Raw genomic sequence first — 18335 nt, forward strand, 5'->3', positions numbered from 1 at the left:
TGAATGAAAAGAGTGTAAAGGACATGGACAGAGATTCTGAAGAATTTTCTTTAGAAGATAAGGTAGCATCAGTTTGTGTGGAGTTACAAGGTAAATAATGATTCAAAAAGCTATCAGAGTGTGTAACTGAGTGATTAGAGCACTTCCCCTGAATGAATGGGGCCCTAGGTTTGATCCTTAGCACCACAAAAACAAAACAACAAAAAGATCATGTTGTATGTTCCCTCAAATTTGATGTTTGGCCATGTAGCAATACCTCAGGACTATTTTAATTGCTGCCAACCAAGTTGGGGGCTGTGTCAGAGGGTGGGGAGATTAGAATGGGTTTATGTAGTTTGTTTCAAGAAGAGGAGAAATGAGTACAATTGGGTGTTCATAAGCATACAGTGTCTTATACAAAGTAGGCATTTAAACATCTGTTGAATGATTAAGTGAGTGAATGAATAAATGAACACATGTGCTTATAAAAATTAGAGTACTAACATACCTTTCCTGATAGGCTTTAAAAATGAGGAATATGAGAATGTAGAGAATATCATTAGGTTGCTCTTCACTGAAGTCATAAGATGTGACATATTAATGCAGCAGATTATTTGGCTCATCTATAAAATTTGGTTGGGTAACTCAGTAATTTGAATATTCTTCAGCATGTATCCAATTAAAATCTCAATGAGGTTTAAAGAAACAGTAGGTTACTGGAAATATTATAAGATTAGTGAGTGATTTCAGAAGCAAATCAATTTCAGTAGAAATTGCCACTTCATAGGAAAAATTGAAATGACCTGTTGATAATGATTTCATTTTCATTTCTGTTGGCTAGGAAGCGATATTCACATTTATGTGCTGCCCTCTCCTGTTTCACTTTATGTATTTGGCCCTTTATGTATTATGTTTGAGTAAAAAGCCTAGCTTAAATCAGTATCTGTAGTATCATTTGAAACCATAGTCATTTAGGATAATTAAAAATACCATATCTCATGAAAGGGAAATGGCTGACTTAAGGCATTGGTCTTATTTTTAAATGAAAAGTTGGGAGCATTTAACAATTTAGCATATTATGTATACAGATGAATATGAATATTAATTTAAAAAATATAAGTTCACTCCATTCTTCCTGTTAGTTCTTTATTCTATAATCCCTTGGATTCATTTGCTTGAATGATACTAATTTAAAGGAATGGTTGTTTTTCAGCTGTTTTTTGGGAACGTTGCAATGAATTACAGGATATTGAGAAAATTATGGCACAAATTGAACGTGGGGAAGCAAGAATTCAGCGAAGGATCAGTATTAAGAAAGCTCTGGATGCCAAAGTACCGTATTTTATGTCAAATTATTAATAGATAATTTTATTTGATGTAGTGATTACTATGACTTTTTTTCACATTCCATTAAAAGTGCTATTTTGTTGAAATGTACAGATTGCAAGATATAAGGCTCCATTTCATCAGTTACGTATTCAGTATGGAACCAGCAAAGGAAAGAACTATACTGAGGAAGAAGATAGATTTTTGATTTGTATGTTACACAAAATGGGCTTTGATAGAGAAAACGTGTATGAAGAATTAAGACAGTGTGTACGGAATGCTCCCCAGTTTAGATTTGACTGGTTTATCAAGTCTAGAACAGCCATGGTATGTATTCCTTTGGTCAATTTTTTCATTTTGAAAAGTTTCAAACATCATATATCTTCACCTAGGTTCTATAATTTTAATGTTTTGTCACTTGGCATATTCTCTCTTGCTCTGTAAATGCTTATGAAAATATATATATGTTTATACATACATACATAGAATTGTATACACATGTGTAGCCTATATTTTATATTTAGAAATATGGAAGCATTTCTAAATTCAGAAATACATATCTGTATTTTATATTCATAAGTACATTTCTGAACCACTTTAGAATAAGTTTCAGGCAGATATGAGTGTTTATCTCTAAGTACTTGAGCATGTATCTTCTTAAAATAAGTATGTATTCCTAGGTAGCCACAATCCCACCTGATAATTTTAACAGTGATTCAGTAATGTCCTCTAGTATAAAATCCATGAAAAATCTTTTCTAGTTGTCCCCAAAATATCTTTTATAGCTTTTTTAAAAGTTGATGATCTAGCAAGGTTCACACATTGCATTTGGTTGTTGGGTCTCTTTGATGTTTAAAAATTTTTTTTAATTACACATGGGCACAATATCTTTATTTTGTTTATTTATTTTTATGTGGTGCTGAGGATTGAATCCAGTGCCTCACATATGCAAGGCAAGCGCTCTGTCACTGAGCCACAACCCCAGCCCTCTTTGGTATTTTTTAAATCCACAACTTTCTCTTTTTATGACAATGACATTTTAAAGATGTTTAGGCTGGCTGTCTTATAGAATACCCCATACTTCTCATCCTTTGCTCACTGTTAGATTTGGGTTTAATGTTTTTGGCAAGAATGCTACAGAAGTGATATGGTGTGCTATCTGTTGCATGATATCATGAGAAATATCATGTCAGGTTGTTACATTATTAGTGATGTTAAGTTTTGTCAGTTGATTAATATTGTGATCCCCAGAGCTCACCACTTTAAGGTGCATTTTCCCCTTTGTTATTAACCAGGTAATACTTGAGACTATGCAAATTACTTAAGGATTTATTTTTAATGAAAAGGAATTGTTGCCTATATTAAGTCTGTATAAGAAAACTATGAAATAGAGAATAATTACCTAAGAGTTATTTTATGTTTAGCTTCTGCAAATTTCCTCCTTAGAAAATGTGAATTGTGTTCCTGTTAAATTCTGGTGCTGCCTAGTAGTAGTGTTTATGATCATATTGAAATTCATGCAACACATCTTAGGTGTTGGATTTGTCAGTATTTTGTCAGCCAAGGTTATTAAGACAAAAATAGATTTACATAGCCTAAAAATTAAAAACAATTAGAAACTAACAGTCCAAACAATGATTCTGTGGCTAGTCCTAAAATAGCATACATTTTTCTTAGTTGTTATCTATCATAAATATTTTCTTTTTTTTAAAATTTTTATTGTTGGTTGTTCAAAACATTACATAGTTCTTGATATATCATATTTCACACTTTGATTCAAGTGGGTTATGAACTCCCGTTTTTACCCCGTATACAGATTGCAGAATCACATCAGTTACACATCCATTGATTTACATATTGCCATGCTAGTGTCTGTTGTATTCTGCTGCCTTTCCTATCCTCTACTATCCCCCCTCCCCTCCCCTCCCATAAATATTTTCTTGTCCCAAAACTCATTGGGATATAAAACAATGCTTCATATTTTAATTGACTCATTTTATATTTTTAGTTCAAGTTGAATAGAAAGAAAAATCTGAGTCGTTCTACTGAAGATAGTAATTTTGGCAGATGCCTTTTGAAAATCAGATATTTCTTAAGACTTTAATGCAAAATTTAGAGTGTACACCGATTATAATATTTTTGAATGTGCCCATCGTACTTACAGATGCAATAATGTTGGGAAAGCTACCAAATGCTTTAGACTAAGCCAGGATCCACAAGTAAAACTAGAGCAGTTAGAATAATGATTCAGTTCAATCTAGCAACATGACATTTACTGGGGATAAATGTGAAGTGCTGTACTTGTACAAAAGAATAAGAAGTATATGTTACCAAGATACAATAGGAAGAATTGAGGAAAGAATAAAAAGATTTAAGAGTTAATCCATAGCATGAAAGACTAAGGTGAGATATAGTGAAAGAGTTGTTTGACAGGGTCCTTTGGATCATTGCAGCAGATTATTGAAGAACAATGTAGAATAGTTTTTAGCCTTTGAAAAAGAGATTCTGTTTTGACTGTCTGAAGATTTTGGCAGTGAGATTAGTTGACCTTTTAAGGTGCCATCTAGCTCAGTGAATCTATGACCTTGTTTAGCAGAGAATTCTTTTCAGAAGCCATGCATTTAAAATTTTTAGCCATTTGTGGTTTTGTGCATGTAATGACATAATTTAGGGCAGCATCAACAGCTTGTAAAGATTTGTCAGTGAATCGTACTTTAGAACATACATAACCTTTTTTGTAATGGACCATTTATTGAATTCTGACTTTTATTACAGTGGTATTTTACTAATTTTTTTAAAGGTTGAGAGCTTATTGCTGTTTTCAGTTTGTGAAATCATTAAACTAAAACAGTAGGATGAATGAGTAGTATGAATATTATTATAGAACTACATAACCTCCTTTCATTTTCCAAGAAAAAACCCAGTATATTATTAACAACCACTAGATGTCTCTGAACTCCCTTGTAAAGAATATGTTTTTCCTCCATCTTCTTTTTACAAAACCTTTACCTCTGTACTTTCTTTACCCAGAGATTTAAATCTCTAGTGTATTTTCCAAAAAGCAGATATTAGATGTATAGGTGATAACAAAATGAAATATTTATTTTGTCTATTAGAAATGAAGACATCTCTCCTTTAGTACCTTATAAAAGGTGAAATTTCTGATATCCAAAGAATCTTTAAAAATACTGAGTATTTTATTTCATATTTAAATGTTGATTGAAAGCTTTTCTTATTGTTTTATCATTACAATTTGATTTCCCTTTTAGTTAATGGATAATTTTTGCTTATATTTCTGAATTTAGAGTATAAATGACATAATTTTAAAATTTGCATACCTCTGTACCATCCTTTTGGAAAATATGATAATATCTATAACTTGGGAATTATAGGAATAGATTATTATTTCTAGGTGATCTCTTTCCTACTCATTTTTAAAATAACTCTTCCTTTATAGTGAATCACATTCATAATTTAGGAAGAGAAACCTCCCCCCTCAAAAGAAGCAGCTGTGATTTCTGAGAGAAAAACAGTTTGTTTCATTTAAAAATCCCATCTTAGAAATACAGAGGATGTAATTTGATTCATGTGTCACTGTGTTTCAATTAAAATCTTACTAATGATTGAACCCAGCTTACTTAAAAAGCTATCTTTGAAAATATAATCTTGTTTAAAGATGGCTCTTTTCTTTCCCAGAGACACCAATAAGTAGTGTGAAATACTTATTAGAAAAAAGTAGAAATCTTAGTAGTTATATTTTATACAGGGATCTCAAAGTACTGAATTCATGGCTTTTGACTTAACTAACAATCATAAAGTGCTTAAAGGCACAAACCTCCACTTCCAAATATGCCTCACTTTGAAAGCTTTCAGTTAAAGGTTGAAGATTTCTTTGAGGCTCTTCTCCATTTAAAAATGCTGGCTATACAAAAGAGAAAATGAGTTTCAGTTCCATTTCTCTGTGCTAAAAAGATTGTGATTTTTTTTCTCTAAGAACTTGTGTGGTCTTTAAGCAAGTAATCAGTCTCTATTGAACTACATAAACAAGTAAGAAAGATAGGCTCAACTCAGAGTTTTCAGCTCAGAGCATATGAATTGCTCTACCATTTTCTTATGAAGAAAAATATCTTCTATAGTGTTTTCATTTTCCAGTGCTGTGAATTGAACTCGGGGCCTTACATTTGCTAGGCAGGCTTTCTGCCAACTGAACTGCATCTCTAGCTCTTTAGGAAAAATATCTTAGAATGGGCCTTGGTATTAGTATATAAAAAACCTATCAGAATTAAAAGGATTTTTTCTTTTACCAAATGTCCATAAGAAGAAATGATAAAACTGTATTTACTTATGTTTATGGTGCTGGGAAATATTTTGTATAGTGTCTTTGATTTAATGCTTGCCAACTCCTTTATCCACATTAGCTCATTAATTTTCTTACCATTTCCTTTAGGGACTGAGTGTCAGGATACTATCCCTGTTCATTTAGCAACACACTAACATGATTGGGAAATTTGAGAATTTGAGAGGTCCAAAAGTCATTTTACTGCACAGCACTCATGGGAGAGGTCCCCAGTGTTCAATTAGTAATGTCCTGGACATTTTCAGGACCTTCTAAATACTTAAAATAGAAAAAGCAGTATTTAATTCTGTGAAAAAAAGAACATTTCTTGATAAAACATGTACCATATCCTTTACAGGGTTGCTTTGACTCTTAATTGAGTTTTAAAATTCTTACCTTTTAATCTCTGGGGAGCCTTTATTCTTTTCTCTTCAGCCAGCTCAAGAAGCTGTGTGTGCATTGCCTGTGGCCATGTAAGTTAGAGTTGAAGCTGAGTATTAGTAATTAGTCATTACAATTACCCTGTCTTTTGCAGTAGTTTAAATGAATTTTTCTGATAGCATCTCGGATAGAGAATCACACACTGTTGAATACAACATAATAAAAATTTCATGTTATAACTGTTTGTTTTCAAATCACAACTTTATTATTAATGAACGCGTTCCTTGTTTAAAAGTAAGAAAATGACATTCCTTATTAGAACTGTAGGAGAAAAAAATACTTCTTAGAAAATATTGCTATAGCTGTTTATTAACTTGCTTCTCATTTTATAGGTTTATCACAACAGCTAATAAATGTTAATTAGGCTATTGGTTCAGCACAGGATATTTTATAAATTTTCTTGTCAGAAAAGATTTTTTTGTAGATATTTTAGAGGAATAAAAGTAAATCTCTCTCTCTCTCTTTGTTTTTTCTTCTGTGGTGTTAAGTATTGAACCCAGGGACTTACATATGTTAGGTAAATATTCTACCCCAGCCCTTTAGAAGAACAAAAGTGAAATTAAAAATTTACCTACTTGTTCTATAGTCATAATAACAACTTCTCTTTGTTGGTTATGAAGCTTAGTTAGTCTAGGAAATTTCCAAGAGAAAGACTACATATGATTTTGTAGTTAACAATTAGAACATTAATACATTCTTTTTTAAAATATTCATTTTTTAGTTGTAGTTGGACACAATACATTTATTTTATTTATTTATTTTTATGTGGTGCTGAGGATTGAACCCAGGGCCTCGCACATGCTAGGCAAGTGCTCTACCACTGAGCCACAAGCCCAGCCCCAGAGCATTACATTATTAATGAAATATGATAAATATGAATAATACATTGGTAAAATTGGTAATCTGTAAAATATATTGATAAAGTTCTTTTTGATTATAGAATTAAAATACTAAAAACCAAATATATTTAAAAACTCATATTTAAAAAGACTAAAAATGTCCCTTTTCTACCTTAATTTTGAAAAGTTCCTGTCACAGAAGGATATACAAAGGAGGTAGTTTTTAACTTTGCCTTGTAGCAAAGGAATCAAAAGAATAGCTTTACAGAAGAGGTCCTTCTTGGAACTAAGTCTTGAAAAACTGGAAGGAGTTGGCCATGAGGATACATTACAGGTTGTGGAAATAGTATACACAAAGGTATAAATGAACCCAGCATATTCAGAAACTACAAGTAGGCTGGAATGGTATGGTGTGAGTGGGGAAGTACTGGAAGAGGAGGCTGGAAAAGTAGTTGGCAGCCACATGAAGACTTTGAAATGTGTCATTCATTAGTCTGTAGAAAGTGGGGAATTATTTAAGGATTGTAACAAGGCAGTGACATGATCAGATTTGCATTTTTAAAAATACTATTCTGGTGAAAGTTGGTTACCTCACCTATCATCAATGTTAATGATTTTCAAATTTATATTTCTACCTTTTTTCTGTTCATCTTTTTTTCTTTCCTTAGCTAATATTCCTCTATCTGCCCCAGAGTCATTTTTTTCCTAATGCCCTTTTAACTTAATGTACAATTGGTTGTATTTAAAGAGACCAGCAAAGCACCTTGCTCAGAGTAGGCATTTGGTGAACACACAAGCTTGGAACTTTTATACTTAGTTTCCTTCTATCCTATAGACTCCTACAGTTGCACCAGATTTGGATAGAATGTGAGGAAATATGTCAGTGTGTTGGAGTCCATTTTGTTCCTTTTAGTCTACCTTTTTTGAATGATAGATTTTGACTGTTATCCCTGAAGCTGTTATTTATTCATAGTAAATTTTTTTGAATAGCCAGTTGGAAGTTTCATGTTTTATTACACAGCTGTTGTATTTGATTTAGAACCCGGAACTGTTCTAACAATCAGAAATACAGTTAATGCACTAATAGGAGTCCATTTTAGGTATTTATATTTACACATCATCTTGTGAGAAGATGACATAATATTTTATAAATAACAGTGCTTAAGTGGCAGCAGTTATGTGAAAGCATCATAACATTGGATACTTATTTGAGAAATTTAGGATATATTCATATGAATATTAACTCCCATTTAACTGCCAGTGTTCTTGGGTTATAAGAATTCTACTATAGACTGCCATTGCTTTTTGTTACTGTGACAGAAGTTCAAAAGTGACTTGGAATCTGGGAGGAGGTAACATAGGTAGTGTATAAAAAGAGCAAAGGAGAAAAAAAATGCTCATTTTGTTTTACTAAGAATTGTAAGAGAATTACCCTGACATTATAAAATTTTACCCACAAATTCACAGGCACAAATGCAGAGTGCATTTTTTTTTTGCTCATTGAGCCGCTTTTGACTTTCCATTGTAATAGGCACAGACTTTCTGTCATTCAGACTTAGGTAGGCTTAGTGTCTAGGATTTTAGTACATAGGAAATGTAATGTGGAGCCTCTTTAATCTCTTTCAGTAAGTCACTTCAAGTCTACTGATGCTTTCTGTGTCTTTTGAATTGGTACTTTGAAGCTGAGTATTTGGGCAAAGGATATTTGAACTTGGTGCCCAGGGTAATTGATATTCATCACACACTAAGGGGAAGTACTGTTCACTGCAAACATTACATAATTTATTAAAGATATTCTAGTATATACATCCTGGCATTCAAAAATTGATACTTGAGTGACTTCACATTGAGTAAACTCCTTAGATATTAGGAAAGTATGAAAAACTGAGGTAGCCCAATTTTGTTTAAAGGAAATCTAAAATCTGTAGTTTAAAATGGGGCTTGGCAAACTGGCCTAGCACCTGTTTCATGTGGCTTGTAAGCCAAGAATAATTTTTACATTTTTAAATGCATGAAGGAAATCAAAAGAAAATAGGGATGTGAAAATTGTAGAAAATCCAGTGTTAGTGTCCCCAAATAAGGTTTTATTGGAACACAGGTACACATTTATGTATTATCTATGGCTATTTTCATGCTAGAATGGCAGAGCTGAGTAATTGTAACAGTGTGTCATCTGCAAAGGTGAAAGTATTTACCATGTGGCTCTTTAAAGAAAATGATGTACTGACCTCTGGTTTAAAAGAATGTGTGAGAAAAGTGGAAAGAAAGAAATAATATGACCAAGGGTCAATATGTTACACTGTTCTTTGAGAAAAGGGTTAAATGGAGGATGGATAAAGGCAGAAGATATTGAGCCTAAAAGAAGGGTGTTTGTGGGCCAGGGGATGATTATGGTGGAGGCAAAGGAGCATCCTTGTAATATTTGAAGGATTGGCACACAGAAGAGGGAATCAGCTTATTCTCTGTGACTATAGAAGTTGGATATAGATCCAACTGTGGGAAACCATAAGGTAACAAATTGTACCTTTGTGTAAAGGAACATTTCTGAATTGTTCAGAGGTAGTATAGCTAGCCTTAGGAGGTAGTGAGTACTCCATAGTTGAAAGAATTCAGAGAGGCAGACTGTATGTCTCATCAGCAAGTATCTAGTAACATATTCAAGCATACATTTGAATTTTTTTTTTTTGGTACTAGGGATTGAACCCAAGGGGCATTTACCCACTGGGCCACATTCCCAACACTTTTTATTTTTTTTTATTTTCAGATAGGGTCTCACTAAGTTGCTTAGGGCCTCATTAACTTGCTGAGGCTGGCCTTAAACTTGCAATCCTCCTGCCTCAGCCTCCTGAGTTACTAGGATTATAATTGTGCGCCACCACACCCAGGCATGCATTTGATATTTAATGTTAAGTCCTTTCCAATCTTGAGTCTATGATTTTATGAACGTGCACTAGTGAGAATCTGTATCAAGCAAAGATTTCTGAGTACTGAATATACATTTGATTGCATTGTCGTGCTCAAAAAATCGTCAATGTGATATTTATACTAAATTATGTAAAAATTCCTTAGTTCCATGTTCTTAATTCCTAGGTTCTTCATACTTGGATCTTAGCCTTAGCCATCACTTTTCTCTGGTACAGCATTTGTCAAGGTGGCTTCTACCAAACCTTGTTCCAGAATATGTAAATTAATGATGTATAGAAAAGCGTTCTGATTTCAAATAGTTGGAACATGCTGACACTGAATTCTGTTACTGACACTTCCAATCTACATTAGAATGCTAAAAATTCTTGGGCTGGGGATGTGGCTCAAGCAGTAGCGCCTCGCCTGGCGTGCGCAGGGTGCTGGGTTCGATCCTCAGCACCACATAAAAATAAAATAAAGATGTTGCGTCCACCGAAAACTAAAAAATAAATATTAAAAACTTCTCTCCCTCTCTCTCTCTCTTAAAAAAATAATGCTAAAAATTCTTGAGAAGTCCTGACATGAATAAGTTTACTTAACCTTTTTAAACTCTAGCATTTTCCAAATGTTTGAACTTTTTTTTCTTTTGCCACAGTTGTTACTACAGAATGGTTTTCCATTTGTCATTTTCCTATTCTCTTCTGTTGTCTTTATTGTTTTTACATCTCTCTTCCTGTTGTGTGCCATTTTTCTCTGACTTCATTCCTAAATGATGAGAGAAATAATTAAACTAAAAAACTGTACACACAGTTTGAGGCTCCCTGTAACCCCAGGAAAACAGGAAGATAAACAGGAAAATAAGAATTCTAGGCGAATATATAAGAGGAAAAATGATGTGTAAAAGTGAAAATGACATGGAAAAGGAAAAATGAAAGTGCTTTTCACTTGAAATTTCTCAGTCATTTCATCCTCACTTACTCAGCAAGTCACTTTTTATTGATAATCTAGCCTTTCTCCTTGTAATTTCTTATATTTTACTGGTGTTCTGTTTATGGTGTCATCTGCTTAATTAGGCAGTCTTGAAGTGTGTGGATAAGAAATAGCATTGCTATCTCAGACATTGTAACATGACCTATGCTAGGAAGGTGACATTCATACTGGTTCATTCCTTGATGCCTTCCTTTAGAATTAGATTATTTTTCTTTGTCTGGAATAGTTAGTGACAGATCAAAAGGAATGAAGGTAAGAATTTATTATACAGTCTATTTTTAATCATTTTGAGATATTTCTACTTCCCTGCATATGAGACTGTCTCAAAGTATTAGTTTTTTCCTTGAATCATTCATATAAACCATGAATATGTATTTAAATATATCTGCAGACATGGGTGACTATTACTTATTGAGAACAATAATAGCCAGAGGGTGTAGCTTAATGATTCAAGAATTACCTTCATATAAAGACTATCTAGTCTCCCTAGAAACCAATGATCAAATCTCATTAGGCTCAGTTTAGCCCTTTATATAATAGATAAATTGAATAACATGCTGTTTAATTTGTGTGTGTATTATTGAATGAAGCTATGAAGAATATTTGGTCTGCATATTAAAGAAATCACCATTGTTTTGGTAAGTAAGGAAAATTTCAGTGTGATTTATTTCCCCCTAAATTACTTAACCTTGGGTAGTTGGGGATGCACAAAAACTTGAACATTCCTGTGTTATGTAAGATTGTCTTAAATTGATGAACAGTACTTTGCTAATGAATACCTTTTTTCTGATTTTTGGCCTCTTTGGGGACTTGAATTAGAAAGTAGAAAATGCTTGAATAGTTGCTAAAGTTTCTGAATGTAACATTTCCTATGTTGTATGCTATTTTCTGCTTTTTATTTGGAAAGATAAAAAACTATACTTTAAAAAAATCATATGCCAAAATTTGAAAAATATAGCTTAGTATAAAAGAAATGTAAAGATAAAGGGAAGATCAATAATGTCAAAGAAGGAGATCGAGAAGCAGAGTGGAGGGATGGGTAAGGAGAGGCAGTGCAGAATGAATTCTTTAAAAGTCATGATACGGCTGGGTGCAGTGATGGATGCCTGTAATCCCAGTGCCTTGGGAGACTGAGGCAGGAGGATCGTGAGTTCAAAGCCAGCTTTAGCAAAATCGAGGTGCTAAGCAACTCAGTGAGATCCTGTCTCTAACTGAAATACAAAATAGGGCTGGGGATGTGGTTTAGCGGTCAAGTGCCCCTGAGTTAAATCCCTGGTAACCCCCGCCCACACACACAGACACAAAAGAATCATGATATGTGTATATATAAATATGCCACAGAGAATTTCACCTTTGTGCATAAGTAAAAAAAAAAAAAAACCAAGCAAATATAAATAGACAAGCAAAAGGAAGGCTAGTAGCATAGACGAAGGAGAATGGGAGAGGGGAGAGAGTATGGGAGGGAAAATGGGGGATCATGAACTGAAATCAAATTCCATGCAGTATGAGCATGTTGGGATGAACCCAACTACTAACTTAACTATAAAGCTCTAATTAAAAAAAAAAAAACAAAACAACAACAACAACAACACAGAAGTTGCCCGTTCAGCTCCTTGAGAGGCCGAGGCAAGAGGATTGCTTGAGGCTAGTAGTTCCAGGCTAGCTAGTTCCAGGCTAGCCTGTGCAAAGTAGCAAGACCCTGTCTCCTTTAAATAAATCAGAACATAGTGGCACACCATTTGTAATCCCAGTGACTCAGGAAGCTAAAGAAGGAGGGTTGCATATTAGAGGCCAGCCTGGCAACTTAGTGAGACCCTGTCTCAAAAATGAAAAGGGCTGGGGATACAGCTCAATGGTAGAGTGCCCCTATGTTCAATCTTCAGTACTGTAAAAAAAATTACCTGTAGTCCTACTTTCAGAGATAGCTACTGTTAACTACTAGTCACATTGTTGTTAATATTCTGTGTATTGTTTCCCAAAACTCAGTTAGCTCCTGGTGTTCCCTATAAACACTACTCTAAACATGATTCTGAAATCTTTGTTTATATCTGTTATTTCCTAGAATAAGGTTCTAAGAACACAACTATTATGTCAGAGACTATAATATTTTAAAAGTATTTCTTTGATATTTCCAATTTGCTTTCTAGATAGGTAGTGTATTAATATGCTCATGCTGTCATAACAGAATATCACAGGTTAGGTGGCTTAAGCAATAGAAGATTGTTCTCTCGCAGTTATGAAGACTGGAAATCCAAGATCAATGTGCCAGCAGAGTTGGTTTTTGGTGAGGCCTCTCTTCCTGGCTTGCAGATGGCTACCTTATGCACATGGCTCTTTCTCTGAGTGTGGAAGAGGTGGGGGAGGGGGAGAGAGAAACAGACAGATATCTGATGTCTCTTGATCTTAGTCCTATTGGGTAAGTGCCTGCCCTTTTAATCTCATTTAAGCTTGTTCAGCTTCTTAACGATCCCATCTGTAGATATAGTCACATTGAGGGTTAGGGCTTTAACAGATGAATTTAGAGGAGACACAGAACCCTCCATAACAGGTGGTAACATTGACATTCAACATTAGTGAATGAGAGTTCACATTTTTTACCATCTTACTGCCAGCACCAAATATGTACACTGTGTGTGTGTGCGCGCGCCCGCGCCCATAAGCATGCACATATCATTGCTAATTTGATAGAAATTGCATTGTTCAGCTTTGCATTTCTTTGATCCTTAGTTTCAGTGAAACATTTAAAAAAATGTTTGAACATTTTTGTGAGATTTCTATTCATATACTTTGACCATATTTTTTGTTGTTGAAGTTACTTGCCCATAAAAAATACATTTTCATTTAACTATTTTGAATTTTGTCAGATATTTTTTCTTACACAGAAAAAGAATCATATTTTAAAATGTTATTTATTATTTGGTATGAACCATTATTTACCTTTAAAATATAGCACAGTATACAGGGTTAATAATATATGAATTTCCATAATAATGAATCATATGTTTAATGCTCACAATACATTCATAAAAACTTTTATAGTTGAGATGCATTGATTTGCTGGCAGTGCAATATAAGAAGTGGCAAGGTTAATGCAAAAATCTTTTCAGGTATTATTTACTCTGAATTAGTAAATAAAGCAGTGTTTCCTGAAATATACTCCCCAGAACTCTGATCCTCCAGGATGTCTGATAAGAAGACAGTTCTGTTGGTTAAGTAGCTTTGGGAGCTGCTGCATCCTATGTCCCCTTCATAATGACTCATGGTGCACATCAGGAACTGAAAGGCTCTAAGAAACCCTGTAGTAAAGAAATTTGTTCTGAGTGTCTCCCAAACTTATTTTGACCATAGAATATATCCCCCTACTTTAGTTTTTTGCTTATGTGATTTACATTAACTTTTTATTTTGAAATATTTATAAATTCACGAGAAATTATAATTTGTCATGCATTCTTCACCTACTTCCTCCAGTGATACCATCTTGCATAACTATAGTAGTATTTATTACATGACAACTAGGAAATTGCCATTAGAATAATCCACAGAGCTTATCCAGAATTCATCAGTTATACGTGTATTTGTTGGTGTATGTATGTTTCAGTGAAGTTTTACTATGAATGGATTTGTGTAACCATCAGCGCCACAGTACTCCATTATGTTCTCTATAGTCATGCCCACTCCCCCCCACTGACTTTTGACAATCAATCTCTCATCTCCATTTGTATAATTTTGTCATTTTAAGAATGTTATGTGGGGCTGGGGTTGTGGCTCAGTGGTAAAGCGTTTGACTGGCACATGTGAGGAGCTGGGTTTGATTTTCAGTACCACATAAAAATGAATAAATAAAGGTATTGTGTCTATCTGCAACTAAAAATGTATTTTTTAAAAAAGAATGTTATATAAATGGAGTAATGCTATATATAATCTTTTGGGGTTGATTTTTTTTTTCACTTAGTATCTTTGCTTGGGGTTTATTCAGGTGAATTTATATATCCATAGTTCTTTCCTTTTTATTGGTGGGTAGTGTTCCATGGTGTGGATATACCATAGTTTTTTTAACCAATCATCCATGAAATGATATTTACTTCCACCCCTATGTTGGGTGGAATCTATTAATATTCTGTGTGAATATTGTTCTGAAAAAAATGCTAGATTAAAAATTGTTTCTATAGAAATGATTCAGTTAAAGAATTGTCTCCTTTTTAAAGATCATCACTACTTATGGAAATTAAGTATATTATTATTTTTTTTAGGAATTCCAGAGACGCTGTAACACTCTGATTTCATTGATTGAGAAAGAAAATATGGAAATTGAGGAAAGAGAGAGAGCAGAAAAGAAGAAACGGGCTACTAAAACTCCAATGGTAAAATTTTCAGCATTTTCCTAACTTATAGGTAGATCCCATTTTTTTACATAATTAAAATGCCTATATTATGTTTAATGCCAAAATGATGCATATTATAAAAACTGTTTTTATGAAATGCTAATTTGTTTTGGACAGAAAAAGAATTATACCACAACCAAATGTTTACTATTTGTTTTTAGAAAATATGGTTAGGAAAACCCTAGTAACAGGTCTGAGTATTTAAAAAATTCCTCATGAATCTAACTAGAAGCAAAATGCTAGTAAAATCCTTTGGATTGAGACTAGGCTGTTTTTGGGGTAGGAGGAGGGTACAGGAGGGTTGGGATGGTAATAAAGTTGAAACTGGGAGTTCTGATTTGATCAAATGGAATCATGAGTGCAAATGAGATTTTTGAGCAGATAAAGCTTTACTTGGTACTAAGTTAACTGTTGGATAATAAGATAACTTGATTTTAATCCAGTCAGGTTGACTTGTATATCTATAATTTAAAATATTCTTTAGTGGATCATATTATTTGAGTGTGCTTAAGTAAATTCCATATTTCATCAAATCTAAGATGCCTTCCATTGGTAAGACACAGCATTAGTTTACATATCACTAAGAAAAAATGCTGCCAAGTATAGTTTGTCATCAGTTGTAATATGCATTCTGATTTCAGAGATGCAAAAATGTGAAAGTAATGTGCATCATAGAATATATGAAATATGGTGTGTTAAAATCTATTGTGAATTTTTTAAAAATAGTATTCATAAATAAAATTTTGCCCAGAAATTTTAAGTATTAAGTAGTTCTTTAAGATAAGAGTACATTTATAATACCATGTGTAAGTAGATACTTGATGACTATTTTTGATGGATATCATGTCTTTTCATAAAAAAGAAACATCTTTGAAGGTTATTTTACATTTGGGTTATATAGTTTGTTGGGCTATATAGAACATGAACTGTGAGTATAACATTGAAGTGAATATTCATGTTAAAATTTTTTTTTAATGCATTTACATCCTAGATTTAACATTGTTGGGCCATTTAAAAATGTGCATATTGGAGCAGAACATTAAATCTGTTTCCATTTTAGTCACAGAAAAGAAAAGCAGAGTCAGCTACTGAGAGCTCTGGAAAGAAGGATGTCAAGAAGGTGAAATCCTAAAGCCTAGAAATAAAGTTTTAAATGGGAAACTGCTATTTTCTTGTTCCCATCTTCAAATGCTAATTGCCAGTTCCAGTGTATTCATGGTACTCTAAGAAAAATTTCATTGGTTTTGATTTCTTGCATATTTTATATATTTTACAATGCTTTCTACCTGAAATGTGTAGCTTTATATTTTATGCATTCTAGTATTTTTGTGTACTGTATTTTGTGCATTTCATGTCTTCATCAAAATCCTCTCAGTCCTTGTTTTTTTGAAGCTTGTGCTGAGGTTTTAGCTTTTCTATGTTTTATATGCCGCTGCTTTGAAAGAGAACCTAGATTCTATAGCTGTATTATTGTTGTTTCATACTTTAAATTTATATGGCTGTGGAAAATGAATTAAAATGATTTGAGGAGAAAGACTTTTTCACTTCTTTGTTGCTTTCTTTTCTATTGAGTCTGGGCTTGTATGTGTTACTGCATACTGTGATTAGCATAATAATTGTTTCTTTGAGGTCATCTAAATATTTTTTTCCTAAAGGAGTAAAGGGTGAGAAAAGAAAAATATTAAAAAACCTAATATTTGATACTGTGCTTGCTGTCAGTATGCATTACATTTAAATTATTCTCTAAATATTCAAGTGGGAAAATATAATAAAGAAATGTCTATAAGAAATTTAATTATTTCCTGTTTTTTGTGCAGTAGAAAGCAGTTGTGTTTATTCAATTGTATTGCTCACTACTATGTATTTGGTCAAAAGCTAAAGCTTTGCTTGCTGACTTGTGCATCATCTTCTGTCCCATAGAGCCAGTTCACAGGTGTCTGGGTGTAACATGTAGATATATTAACAAATAAATCAAAAGTATGAAATAAGTACTATGCATCACATAAGAAGGGTAGCTGTATTCATTAGGAATGCAGTTATGCTTGGGTACCAATCTCAATGTGTCATAGGATTCACAAACTGAGAGTTGTTAATTTCTTGTTCACACTACATATCCCATGCAGGTCAGAGAGATGTGGGATGGGAGGGGTTTACTCCACCTAGTCATTCAAGGTTCCAGACTGACTAATGCTCTGCTGTTTTGTAGAGCTGTTCCACTTTTCAGCTGCCACTATGGGAAATAAATGAGAGACTAGATAATGTCATGTAGGCTCTTCAGTGCCTCAGCCCAGAAGTGTCACATGTCACATCCTCTTACATTTCATTGCCCCCAAACTAGCCACATGGTCCTGTGTACCTGCAAGAAGGCTGACAAATATAGGTGAACAAATGGAATGTTTTACATTACTGCATTCACTATGCTGCTCCTTGGCTCCAAACTCCAATCAAACACTCTTAGTGCTGGGGATATAGCTCAGCTGATAGAGAGCTCTTAAGTCCCAAATCAAATTTTAGAATTTCCTGCTCCAGTGAGATGAAAACTACCATCAGTAACCTGAGCTGGAGACAATGATACCTATGAGAGTTTTGCTGGTACCCCCAAGTTCTGTGCATTAGAAAACAACTCACTGATGGCCTGGACTGTGATCAATCAGTTTGGCCTTTCTTTTCCCAGGGAGGAATAAAGATAGAGAGTGGGAGCAGGTACAGTTTTAGGGTCTTTGAACACTTTGGTGGAAATTTAACAATCTTCACTTATTGTTCTTTCTCTGTTAACCCAAAGTGGTTAATAGCTGAACTGTATGTGACTGTCTACCTTAAAGGAGGAAATTTACAGGTAAGTTCTTCCAGCCTTTTCATTGGGGCCATTTCCCTGATCCATACATTGGTTCTTATGAGCCTTCCTTGTACCAAAGAGATGTGAAATTCACCCGCCCTCAAGGCTGTCAATGAATGCTTGTGATATCATCCTTAGAAACTTAGGAAATGGTTTTACTCTGGATTCGAATTAAAGATCACACTATATATTTGGCGAAAAATTTACCACCTACCCTGTTTCTCATCTTGAAGGATATAGAGGTACATCACTGAACCTAGACTACCAAGAAGACTCATACAATAATCACCAGATGATAACAT

At 33.7% G+C, this 18335-nt stretch overlaps 1 protein-coding gene across 5 annotated transcripts in view; it reads left to right on the forward strand.

Moving 5' to 3' along the window:
* Positions 1–16992, forward strand: part of Smarca1 (SWI/SNF related, matrix associated, actin dependent regulator of chromatin, subfamily a, member 1) — an 83570-nt gene extending 66578 nt beyond the window's left edge. For 2 of the 5 annotated variants that reach the window (XM_046468537.2, XM_046468564.2), the window contains 4 exons: positions 1193–1311; positions 1420–1632; positions 15066–15176; positions 16258–16992. In XM_046468537.2, coding sequence (XP_046324493.1) covers positions 1193–1311; positions 1420–1632; positions 15066–15176; positions 16258–16329 — 515 coding nt within the window. In that variant the 3' untranslated portion in view covers positions 16330–16992. Of the gene's footprint in view, positions 1–1192; positions 1312–1419; positions 1633–15065; positions 15208–16188 lie in introns of all 5 variants that reach the window. The other 3 variants (XM_058571478.1, XM_046468546.2, XM_046468555.2) reach the window with 3 other exon arrangements.
* The last annotated feature ends 1343 nt before the right edge of the window (positions 16993–18335 follow it).

The sequence above is a fragment of the Marmota monax genome, unplaced genomic scaffold (genome assembly GCF_021218885.2).
Source record: "Marmota monax isolate L192 unplaced genomic scaffold, Marmota_monax_Labrador192_F-V1.1 WCK01_AAM20220418_F8-fsc00054, whole genome shotgun sequence".
Lineage (NCBI taxonomy): Eukaryota > Metazoa > Chordata > Mammalia > Rodentia > Sciuridae > Marmota > Marmota monax.